The 14,949-nt window shown below is 39.0% G+C and overlaps 1 protein-coding gene across 1 annotated transcript; it reads right to left on the bottom strand.

Annotated features, from left to right (window-relative positions):
* Positions 1-121: 121 nt before the first annotated feature.
* On the bottom strand, positions 122-13,454 carry RRH (retinal pigment epithelium-derived rhodopsin homolog). Its single transcript, XM_009486231.2, has 7 exons — positions 12,585-13,454; positions 6,564-6,754; positions 4,820-4,919; positions 3,961-4,114; positions 3,427-3,595; positions 1,180-1,358; positions 122-261 (listed from the first exon to the last, which is right to left on the bottom strand). The coding sequence occupies exons 1-7, from the start codon at positions 12,688-12,690 to the stop codon at positions 156-158; spliced, it is 1,005 nt and encodes a 334-aa protein (XP_009484506.1). The 5' UTR covers positions 12,691-13,454; the 3' UTR covers positions 122-155.
* Between the last annotated feature and the right edge of the window lie 1,495 nt (positions 13,455-14,949).

Genomic DNA, 14,949 nt, shown 5'->3' on the forward strand with positions numbered 1-14,949 from the left:
TAACCTATCTAAAAAGATTACTGTGATTAACAGAAAACAGCTGGCTGGCTGGCGCAGACTACTATTCCAGAAGAGTAATCTTCCAAAAGGTTAATTAACTTTTTCCCAGATTTCACTCCTTTCCATGTAACTTATGCAGGCAAATGTCATGAGTTCTACGATGTCAGTGCACTTTGAGATACACTCATGGGCAAGGCATTGTTTATAGTTATCTCTTGTCTTGTCTGACATCGCACCATCGCCAGGATTGCCCTCCGAAACCTGCAAAGGACAAGAAAGGGAAAGCAGAAAGACGGTTAGCTGGAGAACCAAATACAAAGAAAAACTGGGTAAGCTGGCCTTAAGTATTGCAACAGGTTTCAATTTTAGTAAAACTTACTTAATAAAAAATGGTGTATTTGGAATTCAAAAGGACCTGAGTCTTTTTCACTTCCACATACGGGAATAACTCAGTGAAGTTCAGTACTTCTTTTACAACAGCAGCTTTCGCTTATCCCAGGACAGGGTATAGTCACAACAAAGATGAACTTACAGAATGGGGACAAAACGAGATGTTTTTTCATTGACTCAGCAGGATCAGATAAGTTCACCCAGACAGAGGTCACAGGCTCTGCTTCTAGGTTGGTAGTAGAGAAAGGAAGGATGCCTCTTTGCAAAACCCAGTTCTCAGTCAGAGGCACTGGCTCAGTTAGAGCATTTGATATGCTTGCTCAAAACAGAAGAATAGGCTTAGCTTATTTACTTTAACGAAAAGTGTCAATCCATCCTAATCAGTCAGAATATGACACATCCCAAATCAAGCAAGGAAATCTACAGAAGTTACATGTCACTAAGCCGCCACACAGTTTGGCCACAGTCATTAAAACCAGTCTACTGCTGATACAACCCAAATTCCGTAATGAGTCCCTTTGAGAAACCACAAAGGGACTTTCAAAACTGTCTTACAAAAGCTTCATTAATGTGTTCTCAAAAATCTTTATCAATTCAGTATGCTCTGATGATGATCAAAACAATTTCTTTTAGACTTTCCTGTCCAAAAGGTCATCTTTGGTAAATCAACAGTGGCTTACCCTTTGATCTCTTTGCTAAAAAGTTTGTCATATTTTACAGATGATCTTTCTATAGTTAGATGATAGCTAAAATCATGAAGTAGACTGGTACTAAATTAGGAACACTTACTTTTTGTTTGCAGCAACATAAATGCAGGGATTATAGAATGTGGAAGATTTTGCGAATAGAGGAGCTATGATGGCCATTGCAGGAGAAATTTTCTTTGGGTCTCCAAAGGAAGACCATAAACACACAATAGAATATGGAGACCATGCCACCAAGAACATTAAAATCATCGCAACAGACATCTGTAAAGCAAAAGGAAGAAACACATAACCAGTATTACCTGAAGATGAAGACCTCACAACCTAACCTCAAAAGCACATGCACTTGTGTGCAAATAGAGCTATCTAGAACTAAATAACGACATGTAAACCAGCACACCTGACAAATTTTGACAGGTTATAATCAAATCTCACTTTAGGGATTTAATAGCACATCACACCGCCATGTGTTTTGGCACGCTGTTACTTCATTACATACAATCTTCCTTCACAGTCAGCACTACTGATTATGCTAAATCTGTCCATCAGAAGTTTAAATGGCCAGAGAGGACTTCACACATTAGTTATGACCACCATAACAGGTCACTCTGGCATGCTATTACAAACAACAAACAGAGAGAAAAATCTAAGCCAAACATTTAATAAGGCTGTTAATAAAAATGTTTCATAAGGCTTAACTATGGGACAGTTAAATAAAAGAAAGTAAATGTACTAGGACACAAAGGCTCAGTCCATATACTTAAGGAACCTAGAAGCATCTGCTTGGTTTAATAAAGCACAATAGCCATGTTCAAGCATCATACTGAGGAGATATCTGAGCAGTCATGTCTCCTCTGCCTGCCTGTCAGAGAGAACAATCTGGGCATGTTGAGGCTCACACCCCAGAACACACCACACCACAGCTAGAACTGAACAGTGACAAACTGGGGGTAGTGGGAGGGTAGGAATCAACCAGGACAGACTTTTCTGGCTTTTGTCAGGGACATGAATCAGTAATGGAAACTGTAATGGAAATCTCAAATTAATCAAGAGGACAAAATACATCACTAGAAAACCAAACAAAACTGCAGGGGTCTTTGTATGTACAGGATTCCCTAGTGTTGTTTACCCTTATTCAGTCTTTCAGTGATGAACAAAATGAGAAACAAGAAGTAAATGGCTACTTTGTATGAGCTGTTCTACAGCATAACCAATAAACAAGCAGTGACTCTCTCCAAAGAAGATCCCTATTTAAATACAAACGCAATACCTATTGATAATAATGTAAAGAAAGAACCCTTTCGTTTAGAAATTTGGTGTGTAGAAAGCTTAGAAGATGCTAATTTGTGGAAAAGCAAGCAGTCCAATTCTAAAGGATACTGCTTAACTCCAAAGCTTTCATCTTTTTTTTTTTTAAGATGTAACTCAGTGTCTTCAACAGCAAAACAGGAAAAATGCATTTTCTTCACAAATGTGAGCCTAAATTTATAATCGAATCCTCAGTTTCAAGCATTCTGAAAGTTCTTCAGAAGAGCAAAATGCTGAAATTATTATTTTTAGGTAAAAATACCATTTTTCAAATTCAGCAGTGATAAAGTTTTCCTAGGAATGTTAAGTTTGCATTGATAAGTAATTCAAAAGCATAGGTGCATACTCTTCTGTCCAATTCTCTCTCACTTTTTCATCATGCCCAACCATAAATCATATCTTTACACAAAATCATAGGAGCTGGTGAACTTCCAGCTTTCTCAAGGACTTTTATATGTTAAAAGAATGTCAACCTTCCAGACAGGATATATCATTTTATGCCATTACTCACATTTGCTACTGTTTACACAAGAAAGAGATAAGCTCAACAGACTGAAAAGAACAAGGGATCGGAATCACACAGCTCAAGAACTTGGAAATGCATTTTCATTTCTAGGCCATGAGTTCAAATCAGAGTTGACCAATCCATTTCAGACCAGATACACCTGTGAACCTAGCAGAAAGCCTAAGGACTCTGCAGACACAAAAAGTAAGGTGTCCTTCTAGGACACCTCTGAGGTACATTTCTATGTAATGACAGTGGGAAAAGGCAAGGAAAATTCATGTTGTTCCCAGCCTTCTAAGTAGCTATTCATCTGGCAAGAATATTAGGCCAAAAAGTAAAGAATCTAGTGTTATAGGTCAAGACAAGAATTTTCACCAAGGTTAGATTTCAGTTAATACTTAGTACGAAAGGAAAAGGGGGAATGCAGAAATGCTTAAAAGGCTGCACTGTTCCTTGGCCCCCAACACTTTAACACAAAAGAACATGCTTAAAACAAAAACATGCCTTCATTTACCATACCTTTGTCACATCTACTTGGTCAGACCAATCTACATTGATGCTCTCCAGGCAGTTACTGCTGGCATATTGTTTCATTGTCCGGGAAACATTGTAATAACAGTAAAACATGACTGTTAAGGGTACAACAAAATTAACAGCAATTACACTCATTGTGTAGGAAACAAAGGACCTGATAAGACAGAAAAACAAAACACAGTAACTTACAAATAGCCATTCAGGAAAAGTTACTAAGGAATTTGATATTTTGATTTGATTATGAAATTTTAAAACAAGCTTTTAAAGAATTAGGAAAGTTTTCTTTAGCTTTAATTTTTTTTATTAGCAACTACAAGTCTTGCAGTTTTCAAGCATGGCTCACTTCCTATGTTTTTTTGTAGACTTACTCTATATTATTTCCATGGCTTTAAAACATTTTTTATAAATTAGGCTTCATACTTCAGAAAGAAGATGTTATGCTTATATAGCAGTGAATTAAATAATCTTAGCCTTCAGTGAGACAGCAAATTTAAAAGAAAGGGTGAAGGGGAATCTTACACATCATTTTTCCTCCAATTTACTGTGCACGTTGCTCCAGTCGGATCCGGAGCGTAGCTAGCCCAGCCTACAGTAGGCATGGAAGCCCAAAAGACTGCATTTATCCAAGCAGCAAGGATTAGAGTGGCATAGCTACGGGTAGTCATTCTTCTTCCTGTGGCCAAGTACATACAATCACAAACCGTTGTCATCCTTTGCTTCTTTCCAGTGTTGAACTTGAACGACAAGTGGCTTCCAGCACGCACATACCAGGTTAATAATGATCCTTTCAAAGGGCTACACTCCTGAACATTGTAGCATACCTGTTTCATACTGCCGAACAACATCTCAAGCTTTCCAGCCTTAAACACCACTTAAATACCATCACCCATTCCAACTCACAGCATACAGGCAATACCTGATCCTAAGCCCATGCCAAAAAGCTTATTATGCAACAGTACATTCAAGGCCATCTTTGCATGATTGGAGGGGGAGGAATTAACTGTTACAATACAGTTGCAACAGAGAGGAGAGAAAAACATCCAGTATAGTGTTGACGCAACACTAGAGGCAAAAACCCACTTGACAGAGGTTAAAACCTCCCACAGCTAGAGGCTTTTCATGTGCTTCTGTATATGGATGTGGCCCTCTAAAGACTGGAAACAGCCATAAACAGAGCAAGAGCCTAATTGTGAAATTTTCTCTTTCACGAGCAGTACCATCCATGCCAACTAGATAACTTAAGTACTGTAGGATCATGACCTAAATTTAAATTATGCCCAGCACTGTAATTACGGAGCCATTCATGAGAAGACAACATGACTAGATCTTACTTCATAGAAGCCCCACAGTGAACAATTTTTGACCATAAGTACAGTACCTATATCAGGCCTGCAGATTGTCAGATAACGGTCAACTGCAACAACAGTGAGCAAACCAATACTCGCCATCCCAAAAAAGATATTTAAGGCAGCATAGATCTGAAATTAAAACAAACAAACAAAAAAACACCCTTTCTGAGAAACCTTTCAAAGGTACAAGCACAAATTTGTGGACTGAATCAAAGGCACTACATTACATTCAGCCAGTGTTCTCTTCCATAAGCAAGGTACTGAAGGTACTAATTCAATGCAGGCAATTTGGAGCTGGCTCATTTAAAATTAAACATTTCAAAAGCAATGTGCTTGTGTGCACATCAGAAATCCTAAAGACAGTAGTCTAAAAAGCAAACAAACACCACACTTCAATAACTAAATTTTGAGATTCAGAGATAAAGAGTTTGGAGGTTGGGGGGGGGTTCAATTCATGTTTTCAATGTACGTTGAAAAAACCTGAAGAGCATCTGATTCATCAAAAAAGTTATGGCTTTAGCAAATGTGAGGTCCTGAATTGTCACTCCTTCCTCTGTTGTGTAACTACACTTATTTCACAGATAAGGTATACTGATTTTCCCCACCAGCCCCCGTTTTTACATGTGTCAGACCTACTGCACAGAGTGACATGCTCCAATCCCAACATGCTCCAAATGCATCTGCCCAGTCATCCCATGGGCAGCCTGACGAGGAGGGATGACTGGGAAGGCTGTGTTACCACTGGCACCCCAGAAATACAGAGCCCTGTGCCAGACCACATGCCACCAGCGGTTATAGTAGAACCACATGACATTCAGCCATCTCAGTGCACAGGATTAATTCAGTTTAGGTTGATATGAGTTATGCTTCAAGTGATCTGAACTCTCAAGCATTGGTAGTGAGATTTCACATCAACTTCAACCCACTACAACTCAGTCTAGATCCAAAGATGTTAAAAGTGAGGCTTCCTGTCAAACAGTGACTGAATTTTGAGCTTGGAATAACGGTGTACTCAGGCAGGTGATGTCAGATTGTTATAAACATCCATTATATAAAGGTCCAAAATGTGTAGTGTTGCTAATATTTTCCTTGAGTCGTATTTTCAGCACACACCTTCACATTACTACTCATTTTCCTGGCCGCTTAAGCCCAACAGTCTTTTAAAAAAAAGTAGATTTGCATCACAGTACACAGCAAGAAGCAAAGGGCACCGTTTCTCTGCTATGGAAGTACAATTTTTCAGTCAGTCTATCTTTAAAAATAGACAGCTATTAAAACTAGGCTAAATCTTTAATGGAGACCAATAGCATTCCAGAATTTCATTTTGGATATCCTAATAGTCCCATCCAAAAGAACATGTATTTGCCAAGCAGAACTCATTAAGATCTGTCAAGATCATCATCAAAACAGCAGCCACATCTGAAGTCTTTTAACTATCAAATAAGTCATCAAACGTGCATGTGCTACTACAACCTTTTTCATTTGGGGATTTAATTTCCTGAGCCTTCTTAAAGCTATTTTAAAATCTCTAGTTGATAAATATAAGGTTACAGTTTAATGTTTTCAGATTATATATATAACTTTGGAATGAAATTCACACGAAATCCTATATCCAGAAATTGTTGACATTACAGAGGATCAGCTTCAGGTCTAGAGTCAAATTTTGCATCTCCACCTTATCTCTTAAAAGAACAAATATCAGGTGGAGATACTACTTATTTCTCAGTTTGCTTTTAAGTGCTCAAAATTTTCTCTCGGACTGAATTGCAATACCTGGCATCCAGTATATCCAAATTTCCAGCTTCCATGCAGGTCTGAGGCCGCAGACATGGGGTAACCAATGCCACTAACACCAATGTCAGTAAAAGCCAAGTTGATAATAATTGCGTTGGTTGCTGTCCGAAGCTCTTTGTACTTAACAAAGATGCCTAACACAACAATGTTACTGAAAATGCTTATTACTCCTGTAAAAACAGAAAAAGGGAAACTTTACAAAAGATACACAGCAGCCAGTAATATACATGCAGAAGAAAATGCAGCCTATTGTAGTATATAAGCCCTAAACGAGTTTTATTTTCAGTCAAGCGCAATTTTGCAAAGCAGATAGGCATCTGAAAAGGAGAGAAAAGCTTTTCCAATTAGGTAACTTTCACTTGGATTCAGTAAGGGCCAGAAGTGGAGTGTTTTGCTGAACCTGGGACTTCAGATGCAATGACAAGTGTGGCAGAAATTCAAAAGCATCCAGAATTACAATTCAAACACTCCAGCCACCGAGTACAGTGTTGTCTTCCATGGCAAAAAAGAATACAGGTTGGTGACTGGCAAAAAAAAAGTGGGGCTTATGATGCACCTGATCTAGCAGAAGGCTCCTGCCACCAGCTGAGATCTTTCTTTCTCAGCGGAGATTTTCCACTGTGCATTCAGACAACAATCCTGGGCAAAAGGAATACAGGAGCTTTGACTTTGCTACCACTATCCTAGCCAGACTAACTTCCCTCTCTGCTCACGAGGTCCCAATTCTTTGCAAGCATCAGAGTTGGCTCAGGTTGCTGCAAATTGTATTTTCTAAGCCTTGTCAAGCAGTCTGGATGATCCGCACAGCAGCCCATGGCTGGGCCTGCACCAGAGCTACTTCCTCCACCTGACAAGCTCTAGGGCTGTGTCATAGCCAGGATAAAAGTCCAGCTCTGCACTGAACTTGTTCCTGCCTTGCTAACCTGTGTGTTTTTAAACCTCTTTGGTCTAGCTTGACTCAAACTGTGCCTGAAGTCTATTATTAGGCAACACAAGAAACAGCCAGTAGACGAAGAGTTGTAATAAGGAAATACAGTACTAGAGCTAAAATGTACATTCTCTTCTCTTCATGTCCAGTCGCCCTGAAATTTGCTTTGGACTTAATGCTCTTTGAGGTGCCCAGAACAGTCTTCAGGGCCCTGTGCATCAGCAAGCTTTTTCTGATCCTGGTGACCTGTATTAAAACCTCCAGATCCTCCCTTTTTCCTGCTATTCCTCCTTCCTACCCAAATCCTACCGCATGGCTCCTGGAGTGAGTTTACATGGCACTCACACAAAACAGGTTTTGTTGTGGTTTTATTCTCTTCAGACTCTAGCCTGTTGCAGAGATATCCAGAGCAAACCCCCATCCTCTAAACTTTTACTAACCCACTATTAATACAAGCTATTAATAAACAGCTAATAAGGTTAAAAACTCCCCCTTGCACTTCAGCAGACTCACAGCCCTTATCAATAAAATGGAGACCTCCAACATGCTCAAGCAAACACAGTCATTAAAACAAATAACTTGTAAATAATAACAGGAATTTGTAAGTTGTTCATAGATTCCCTAGTCTGGCACAGCTGTTACAGTATCACTGAACCAAATCCTAAACTTACAAACATTTGTATATCCTGGGCACCTTAAATTACACGTGCATAGTGGAATGTTACTTTGGTAAAAGTCTAACAACACATTACCCATGGAAATGCCCCTCAGAATTTTTCTTTTTTTTTTTTTTATTTAGAAAGTTTCAGCTATGAATCAAAACACTGTAGTTTTCATCATCACAGATCTGAGGCATAATTCTGTAAGGAGCTTGAGTGAATGGCTGTCATAGTGAATGTGGACTTCCAAAAGCAGACCCATCTCCTTTCACAGTCACTGCCCATCCTGCTCCAGTCCCCTAGCAATCCATCACCTTCACTGATGGGATTTCTGCTTCTCTATTGGCTCCACCAAAAACCTGACACACAGAGCTTAGCTTTTGCTGACATGCCTCTGTGGAAAGGGCAATAAGGTTTAAGTATTACACAATGTTCTTCCATCTCTGTCACTGTCAATGCCTCTAACATCAGTTTATAGTCAGATTACAACACACTGCAGTTCAAACAATAACCTCAAATCAGCAGGGTTCGGAAACCTGAGGGCAAGAATCAGTTTCAAGCGCTTCAGCTCTACAGTTGAATTTTAAAGACTTCAACTGGTATTGATATGGAAATTCCTTCAAATCATGGAAAGTCCTGTGGAATCCATCATTGATTGGCTTAGAGTAGACTTGGTAGTGTATGTTAATGGTTGGACTGGATGATCTTAAAGGTCTTTTCCAACCTAAACGATTCTATGATTCTATGATTGGCAGCCCACAGGAACACAGCCCACAGATTTATAAATACCAGTACACACCCCAGTGCACCAGACTGAGGCAGACATTTCTAGAGTCAAATACACATCAGAAGTACCATCTGAACCACTATGCTCAGCAAGAGCTACGTTAATACCATGACAGATATGAAAAAGGGCAGAAGGAAAGCCAGTGCAATCATAATAACATACATAAAAATATAATAAAGATGATACTTAGGATAACGGGCATTAGGGACACCACCAATTCTTCAGCTTTTAAACAGAGTTTCTCCATTTCAATTATGTAAATTCGTACCTTTTTATTATACCTGAAACTCAAATAAGGAGTTTCACTGCAGCATTTTATTAACCAGTACCCATCTCCTACCTTGCAGAAACTCTCTTAACAAATTCAGTAATTTTAAAATCAAATGAGGTAAAATTGTAATTAATTCTTGGCTATCTCTCTTTCCATTCTCTTTTTAAAACCACCAAGCATGTCTGTTCTCAGGTGCAAGTCTCCTGCTTAGTACATAAATATTACAATACAGATGATGTTGGAGGTGCATAGCCACGTAGATGCCATCAGCTACCATATTCATATATTCACACATTTCAGGAATGACACTGTGATGCTATGAGCAAATGAAAAAAAATGAAAAAAAGCAGGGAGTCGGGATCTAACCTGAAACCAACACCACAGTAAAAGCACTCACAGTGCCAGTTCTGTCAGGTCTCCTGTTGACAGGTAGTATGTCATCTCTTGGGAGAGAGGAAGCAAAATGGAATTACAGGTTTATAAAACAGTACATAAAACAGTACCGCTAAACCAAATAAATAATAGAACCAAAAAAAAAAATGTTCTGAGGAGCAAAATGTAAGGAAGAAGATGAATTGCATCTTGAACAAAGTGAGAAAAAACATGTAGATTTGAGAAACGCTCTCTTCCCTGTTTCTGAGAATCAGGTCAAGTAGAAGAACAAAGTTTCTCCAGGCAGCAGTTAAGCAGCGCCCATTAGAAGAGCAACGAAGCTGGTGAAGGGTCTAGAGCACAGGTCTTAAGAGGAGCAGCTGAGGGAACTGGGGTTGTTTAGCCTGGAGAAGAGGAGGCTGAGGGGAGACCTTATCGCTCTCTACAACTGCCTGAAAGGAGGTTGTAGCGAGGTAGGTGTTGGTCTCTTCTCCCAAGCAGATAACAATAGGACAAGAGGGAATGGGCTCAAGCTGCACTAGAGGAGGTTTAGACTGGATATTAGGAAAAATTTCTTCACGGAAATGGTTGTCAAGCACTGGAACAGGCTGCCCAGGGAAGTGGTTGAGTCCCCATCCCTGGAGGTATTTAAAAGATGTGTAGATATGGCGCTTAGGGACATGGTTTAGTGGTGGACCTGGCAGTGTTAGGTTTATGGTTGGAGTTGATGATCTTAAAGGTCTTTCCCCTGCCTAACTAATTCTATGATTTCTTAGAGGGCAGGGAATGCAGACCAAACCCAAGACTTTCAGTAACCTGAAATCATCAGCTGGGACAGACTCACGTGATTCAGAAAAAGCACACGGGTGCTGTCACTTGGCCTGTGAAACATCACAGGGTTAGACAACTATTGTCATATTCTTTAATTAAGATTTGTAGTTTTGTGACGATGAAGGAAAAAACGTCACGACCTGATCAAGAGCAGAATAATTTCTTGTCTTCCTTCTTCCCAGGGAAGCAATGAAAACCGAAGGCAGACCAAATGCAAACACAAGCCCTAACAGAGTTAAGCAAGACACATGGGTAGTAGCATCAAAACAATGAAATTTAGGTCCATGTATAACATAGAATTTACTTTTCCAGTTAGCATTTTAAAATGACACCAGAGCATTTCACCATTATAAGCTGAAGGATATCCATGCGGCAGTATTGCTTCCTGCAGCCTGAGTATCCCTGTTGTCATCACTAAAAATAATACACTGACCACTGTAAAGTGCAATACTTAACAATTACTTCCTTCTCAGAAAACAAAGCAATTATTTCCAAAAGAGAGAATCATTCAAACCTTTTAAAAAGCACCATAATGATGAACACAATGAATGAGTACTGTGCCTGTACTTCATTCTTATTCTTAGACATCTGCTTATTAACACAGCTTAAATTTTCCAGTTGTGAGATTTGCTGTGGTAAGGCATTTGCAAAGCAATCAATCATACTTTCAAAGATGTTATAGACCTTACTGTCAAAAACATTCCTCATTAAGAAAGCAAAGTCCAAGCCACAGGTGGAATATTTACTAGTCTCCCTCAAGTATAATAAGAAAAAAAAGAGAAAAAAAAAACCAAACATGCAAAGTAATCCAACTTTTTTTTTTTTAAATAGTGTTAATTTCCATGCAACATTAAGAAAGAAGAGCTGGGTTGATTCTGGCTAATCCCATCGATCACCTATGATAGCTTTGATCCCTAACACCAGGTGGTCAAACTATCTGAAAAGACCACCTTGTTACATACAATGTAATCAATTTTAATTAATATATAACAAGTATCATACATATTTGTAGCACCTAATAGATCCAGTTACCTGCAAACAGTGTGGTAATACTGCAGAGCGTATCTAGCCTTCCAATACTTGACCATCATCCATCTCTACATCTTCTTAACAAGTCTACTGATCTGTTTAGCTGTTCTACCAATTTCTCTAAAAACCTGAAATAAATTATTGCTTTTGCATTCAAAAATACCCTCTTTACCAGAACAGCAATTTGATGCTCACCACTTCAGATATGCTAAATAAAATGTGACCATCAGCTATATTATTTCATATAAACCTAAGATATATTAGTATTTTAAAATATTTTAAAAGCTAATTATAACACAAAAAATATATGGTACAGTCTACGAATAACGTATTTATAAACTGATTTAATTTTCCATAATAAAGGTATAGAAGGCCTATTTTTAAACACAGTAGGCTTCAGGTTTCGGTCAGGTTGGTATTTCATTGCTATAGCACTCAATGCTTCAGAAAAACATTATTGAAGCAGTTGTGGTTATAACAATGAAAAAGTTTTCAAGGGGGAAAAAAAAAAATCCATAATCATTCAAGTTTAGCCAAAGGCCACTGCAGTCACAAGGAACAAACACGATGTCAAGCCTAACAGCGTGCTTTTTCTAACGTGTCATCAGTGAAAAATACAGCTGCAACTGGAGTCTGCTCTTCTCTGATTAATGACCAGCTCCCTCCCTCTAAGTCACATTCCAACCCTTCCCCTTACATCCCCCTAACAGACACCCGCTCACATGTTCAGACTACACATATATTACTACGAACATGTGGTCCAGGAGAAATATCAAGATAGCTTTGAGCACATCACAGAAAAATGCAAGATGTGACAGCTATGCCCTATTTTTATCTCTTTTGCAAGCTGGCAGAAATTAATTCTCACTCTCTTCTATAATTACATCTCTACAAAATATATTTTTCAAGACACAACGCTGCCTTCAAATATAGAGCAGAAAACTTAGATGTTTCTGCACACTTCAGCCTGCTGATTGCTAACTTGTCAGTAAACTATGGAGAAAAGCCATCAGACATTTGTGCAATACAAAACAAAATACCATCGCTGTTACTATACAGAATGAGCATTCAGATCTACAGCTCTATTTTAAAAAGTTACGCAACAATTTGCCAATGCCCATACCTGCTGTTATTAAGTAAGCTGCAACTATGTTGTGCTCAGTCTGTGTAAAGGCTGAATGAGCTTCATTGTCACTTTCTGAGGAATTGGATGAATTGTTCCAATGCATTTTGGACAAAAGAGACTGTCGTCTATCCTCTGCAATAATTCATCAAGACGACGAAACACTACAAAACCCTGTCAGGCAAATTCTTTCATTATTCAACAGACTCACTGAACAATTAAAATAAGAAGGGTGGGGGGAGCTCCCCCCACCACTGACAGCCTCCAAGCACGATTTAATTGGACTAAAGTGCAAAGAAGTTTACGCTCCAAATCTATGCAGGAGATTGTTAATTAAAACAAAGAGCAGCACAGAACTGAGTACATTTCCAACAGTATGCTTAAACTTCATTCTTACTGCTAGAGAGATTAACTGTCACATGCCCCCAAACTTTTTCCTTCAAACCTGTTGTGCAATGCTTCAGAAAACTCAACAAAAGTTGGCTCAGGTCAGTTGGTCATCAGCCTGGCTTGGAATTAACTCCCATCATCACAGCAAACACACAAAACCGCAGCACAACATAAAGACACAAATGTCAATTTCCTTAAAAAGCAGGACACACTTACTCTAGAGCCCATCCCTTCAAGTCCTTAAAGACCTACTTCTTCAAGATTCTTAGTTTGACTTAACTCTCAAGCTGACACAGACACAAGACACAAGAAGAACACACTCCAGTTATTTTCTAAAATGAAGCATGACTTTCAGAAACTGCTGCATTTCTAAAATAGCCTGGCCTGCAGAAAACAGTTGTTGAATATGCCTTACAAGTCTGAACACCCTCCCTCTCCCAAACACACACATGTAAGGTTACTTCAGGCAAATTTTCCAAAGCATGTTAACTGGACAGAAAGCTATTAGGCATTTTCCAAAGCCTTGAGCAGCAGAAACTCATGTTTTCTTCTATTTAATGAAGAGGTAGCAGCACACCAAAGACCTTTTACAAAATCCTGCATAAATATTAGCTGCAATAAACCCTTGCCCAAAGAGCTTATGTGCAGTATCAGTATAAGCAATCAAAGAAGGTGTTTCCCCAGTTCCCCTTCATACAGTTTTGCCTCCAGTTTTGTACTCATACTGGGTATAAAAGTGACAAGAATGAGCAGCCAGTGGTTCTTCAGTTGTATGTGGTTCACAGGCAGCTCGAGCAGCTCCCAGACTAGGGCTGTGTCTTCTGAGCAGCAATAAGGGCGCAGTGACGCAGGCAGTATTGAGGAACATAGCCATCCCATAAAAAGGAAGTACACCTGAAGAGCTCTCCCTTCCCTAACCCATTACACACTCATAGAGCATACCCTCCCGCTCCTCAGCTTTCCAAAACAGACATCCTGCATCTTTCACCCATTTGAATCCGAAGGTAAGAAAATTTTGATATAAAACTTGTGCAGTCACGACATTTAGTCATTGTTACTACAGACAATCACGTGTCACAGTTCTACTAGCTAGCATCTTCTTTAATGCCATAGATCTACACTCACAGTTATCAGGGTACTTGTATTATTACAGTATTTTTCTTGTCAGAAGAGGATTAGGCAGGAACAGGGTGGGAGGGTTCTGAAAGGACAGATGATCTGTTTGGCAATGAGGCCACTTCCCTAGTGCCCCACAGTCCTGCCTCAAAAAATAAAAGCAGTGATAATTTGATATCTTTGCTTTCCTCCCCTGAAACTTTGGCAAGATTTTCAAAAGCATCTCAGATCTTACAGCTTCCACAGAAGTCAGAGCTTGCAATGCTGAATGTCTCAGAAAAGCAAAGCATTACTATGTTTATTCAGATAGGATTTCAGACTTAAGAGTAGCAGTTACTGAGACCATACGGATTTCATACCTACTTGTTGGTTAAAATGCAAGTTTCTAATATGTGCAGTCTATCCTATATACCATCACGTTGTCTCCGTCTCCTCTTCTCTTAAATTTGGATAATTTTACAGCAACAGGAATTGAGAGAAAAAGTCACAATTAAAGGCAGACATTACTTATTATTAACCTAAAAGTATTTTTCTTCTAGAACACTGCAGTTCATAAAACAGAGCCAAAAAGATAAAGGAATTAAAGTATACAAATAATCCAGAAAGTTGGAACCACAGTTCCTAAGCCAGATAAAATATGGCTTACCACATTGCTTTTTAACACTGGCATAAGAAGAAAAAAAAATCCAAAACCTCAGGCTGTTTTTATCCTCCAATAACAGATAGCATTACCAGTGTCAGAAGGGCACTTTATAACCTCAAGTGATGCTTTTCCTTCCCACTTGTCCCAGATCAGTAGCAACAGAATCCAATTTCTATTTAAGTCCATTCTTCAATTTGTAGGTATCTGTATAGATAT

This window comes from Pelecanus crispus, chromosome 4 (assembly GCF_030463565.1).
Source record: "Pelecanus crispus isolate bPelCri1 chromosome 4, bPelCri1.pri, whole genome shotgun sequence".
Classification (NCBI taxonomy): domain Eukaryota; kingdom Metazoa; phylum Chordata; class Aves; order Pelecaniformes; family Pelecanidae; genus Pelecanus; species Pelecanus crispus.

What these genes read in the sequence shown, in the direction of transcription:
- RRH (XM_009486231.2), bottom strand. Translation starts at nt 12,690, where the DNA reads ATGCATTGGAACAATTCATCCAATTCCTCAGAAAGTGACAATGAAGCT. An exon ending in AATCTGCAGGCCTGATATAG is followed by an intron (nt 4,115 to 4,819) that starts GTACTGTACTTA and finishes ACTTGGCCACAG; the next exon opens with GAAGAAGAATGACTACCCGT. An exon ending in AATTGGAGGAAAAATGATGT is followed by an intron (nt 3,596 to 3,960) that starts GTAAGATTCCCC and finishes CTGTCTTATCAG; the next exon opens with GTCCTTTGTTTCCTACACAA.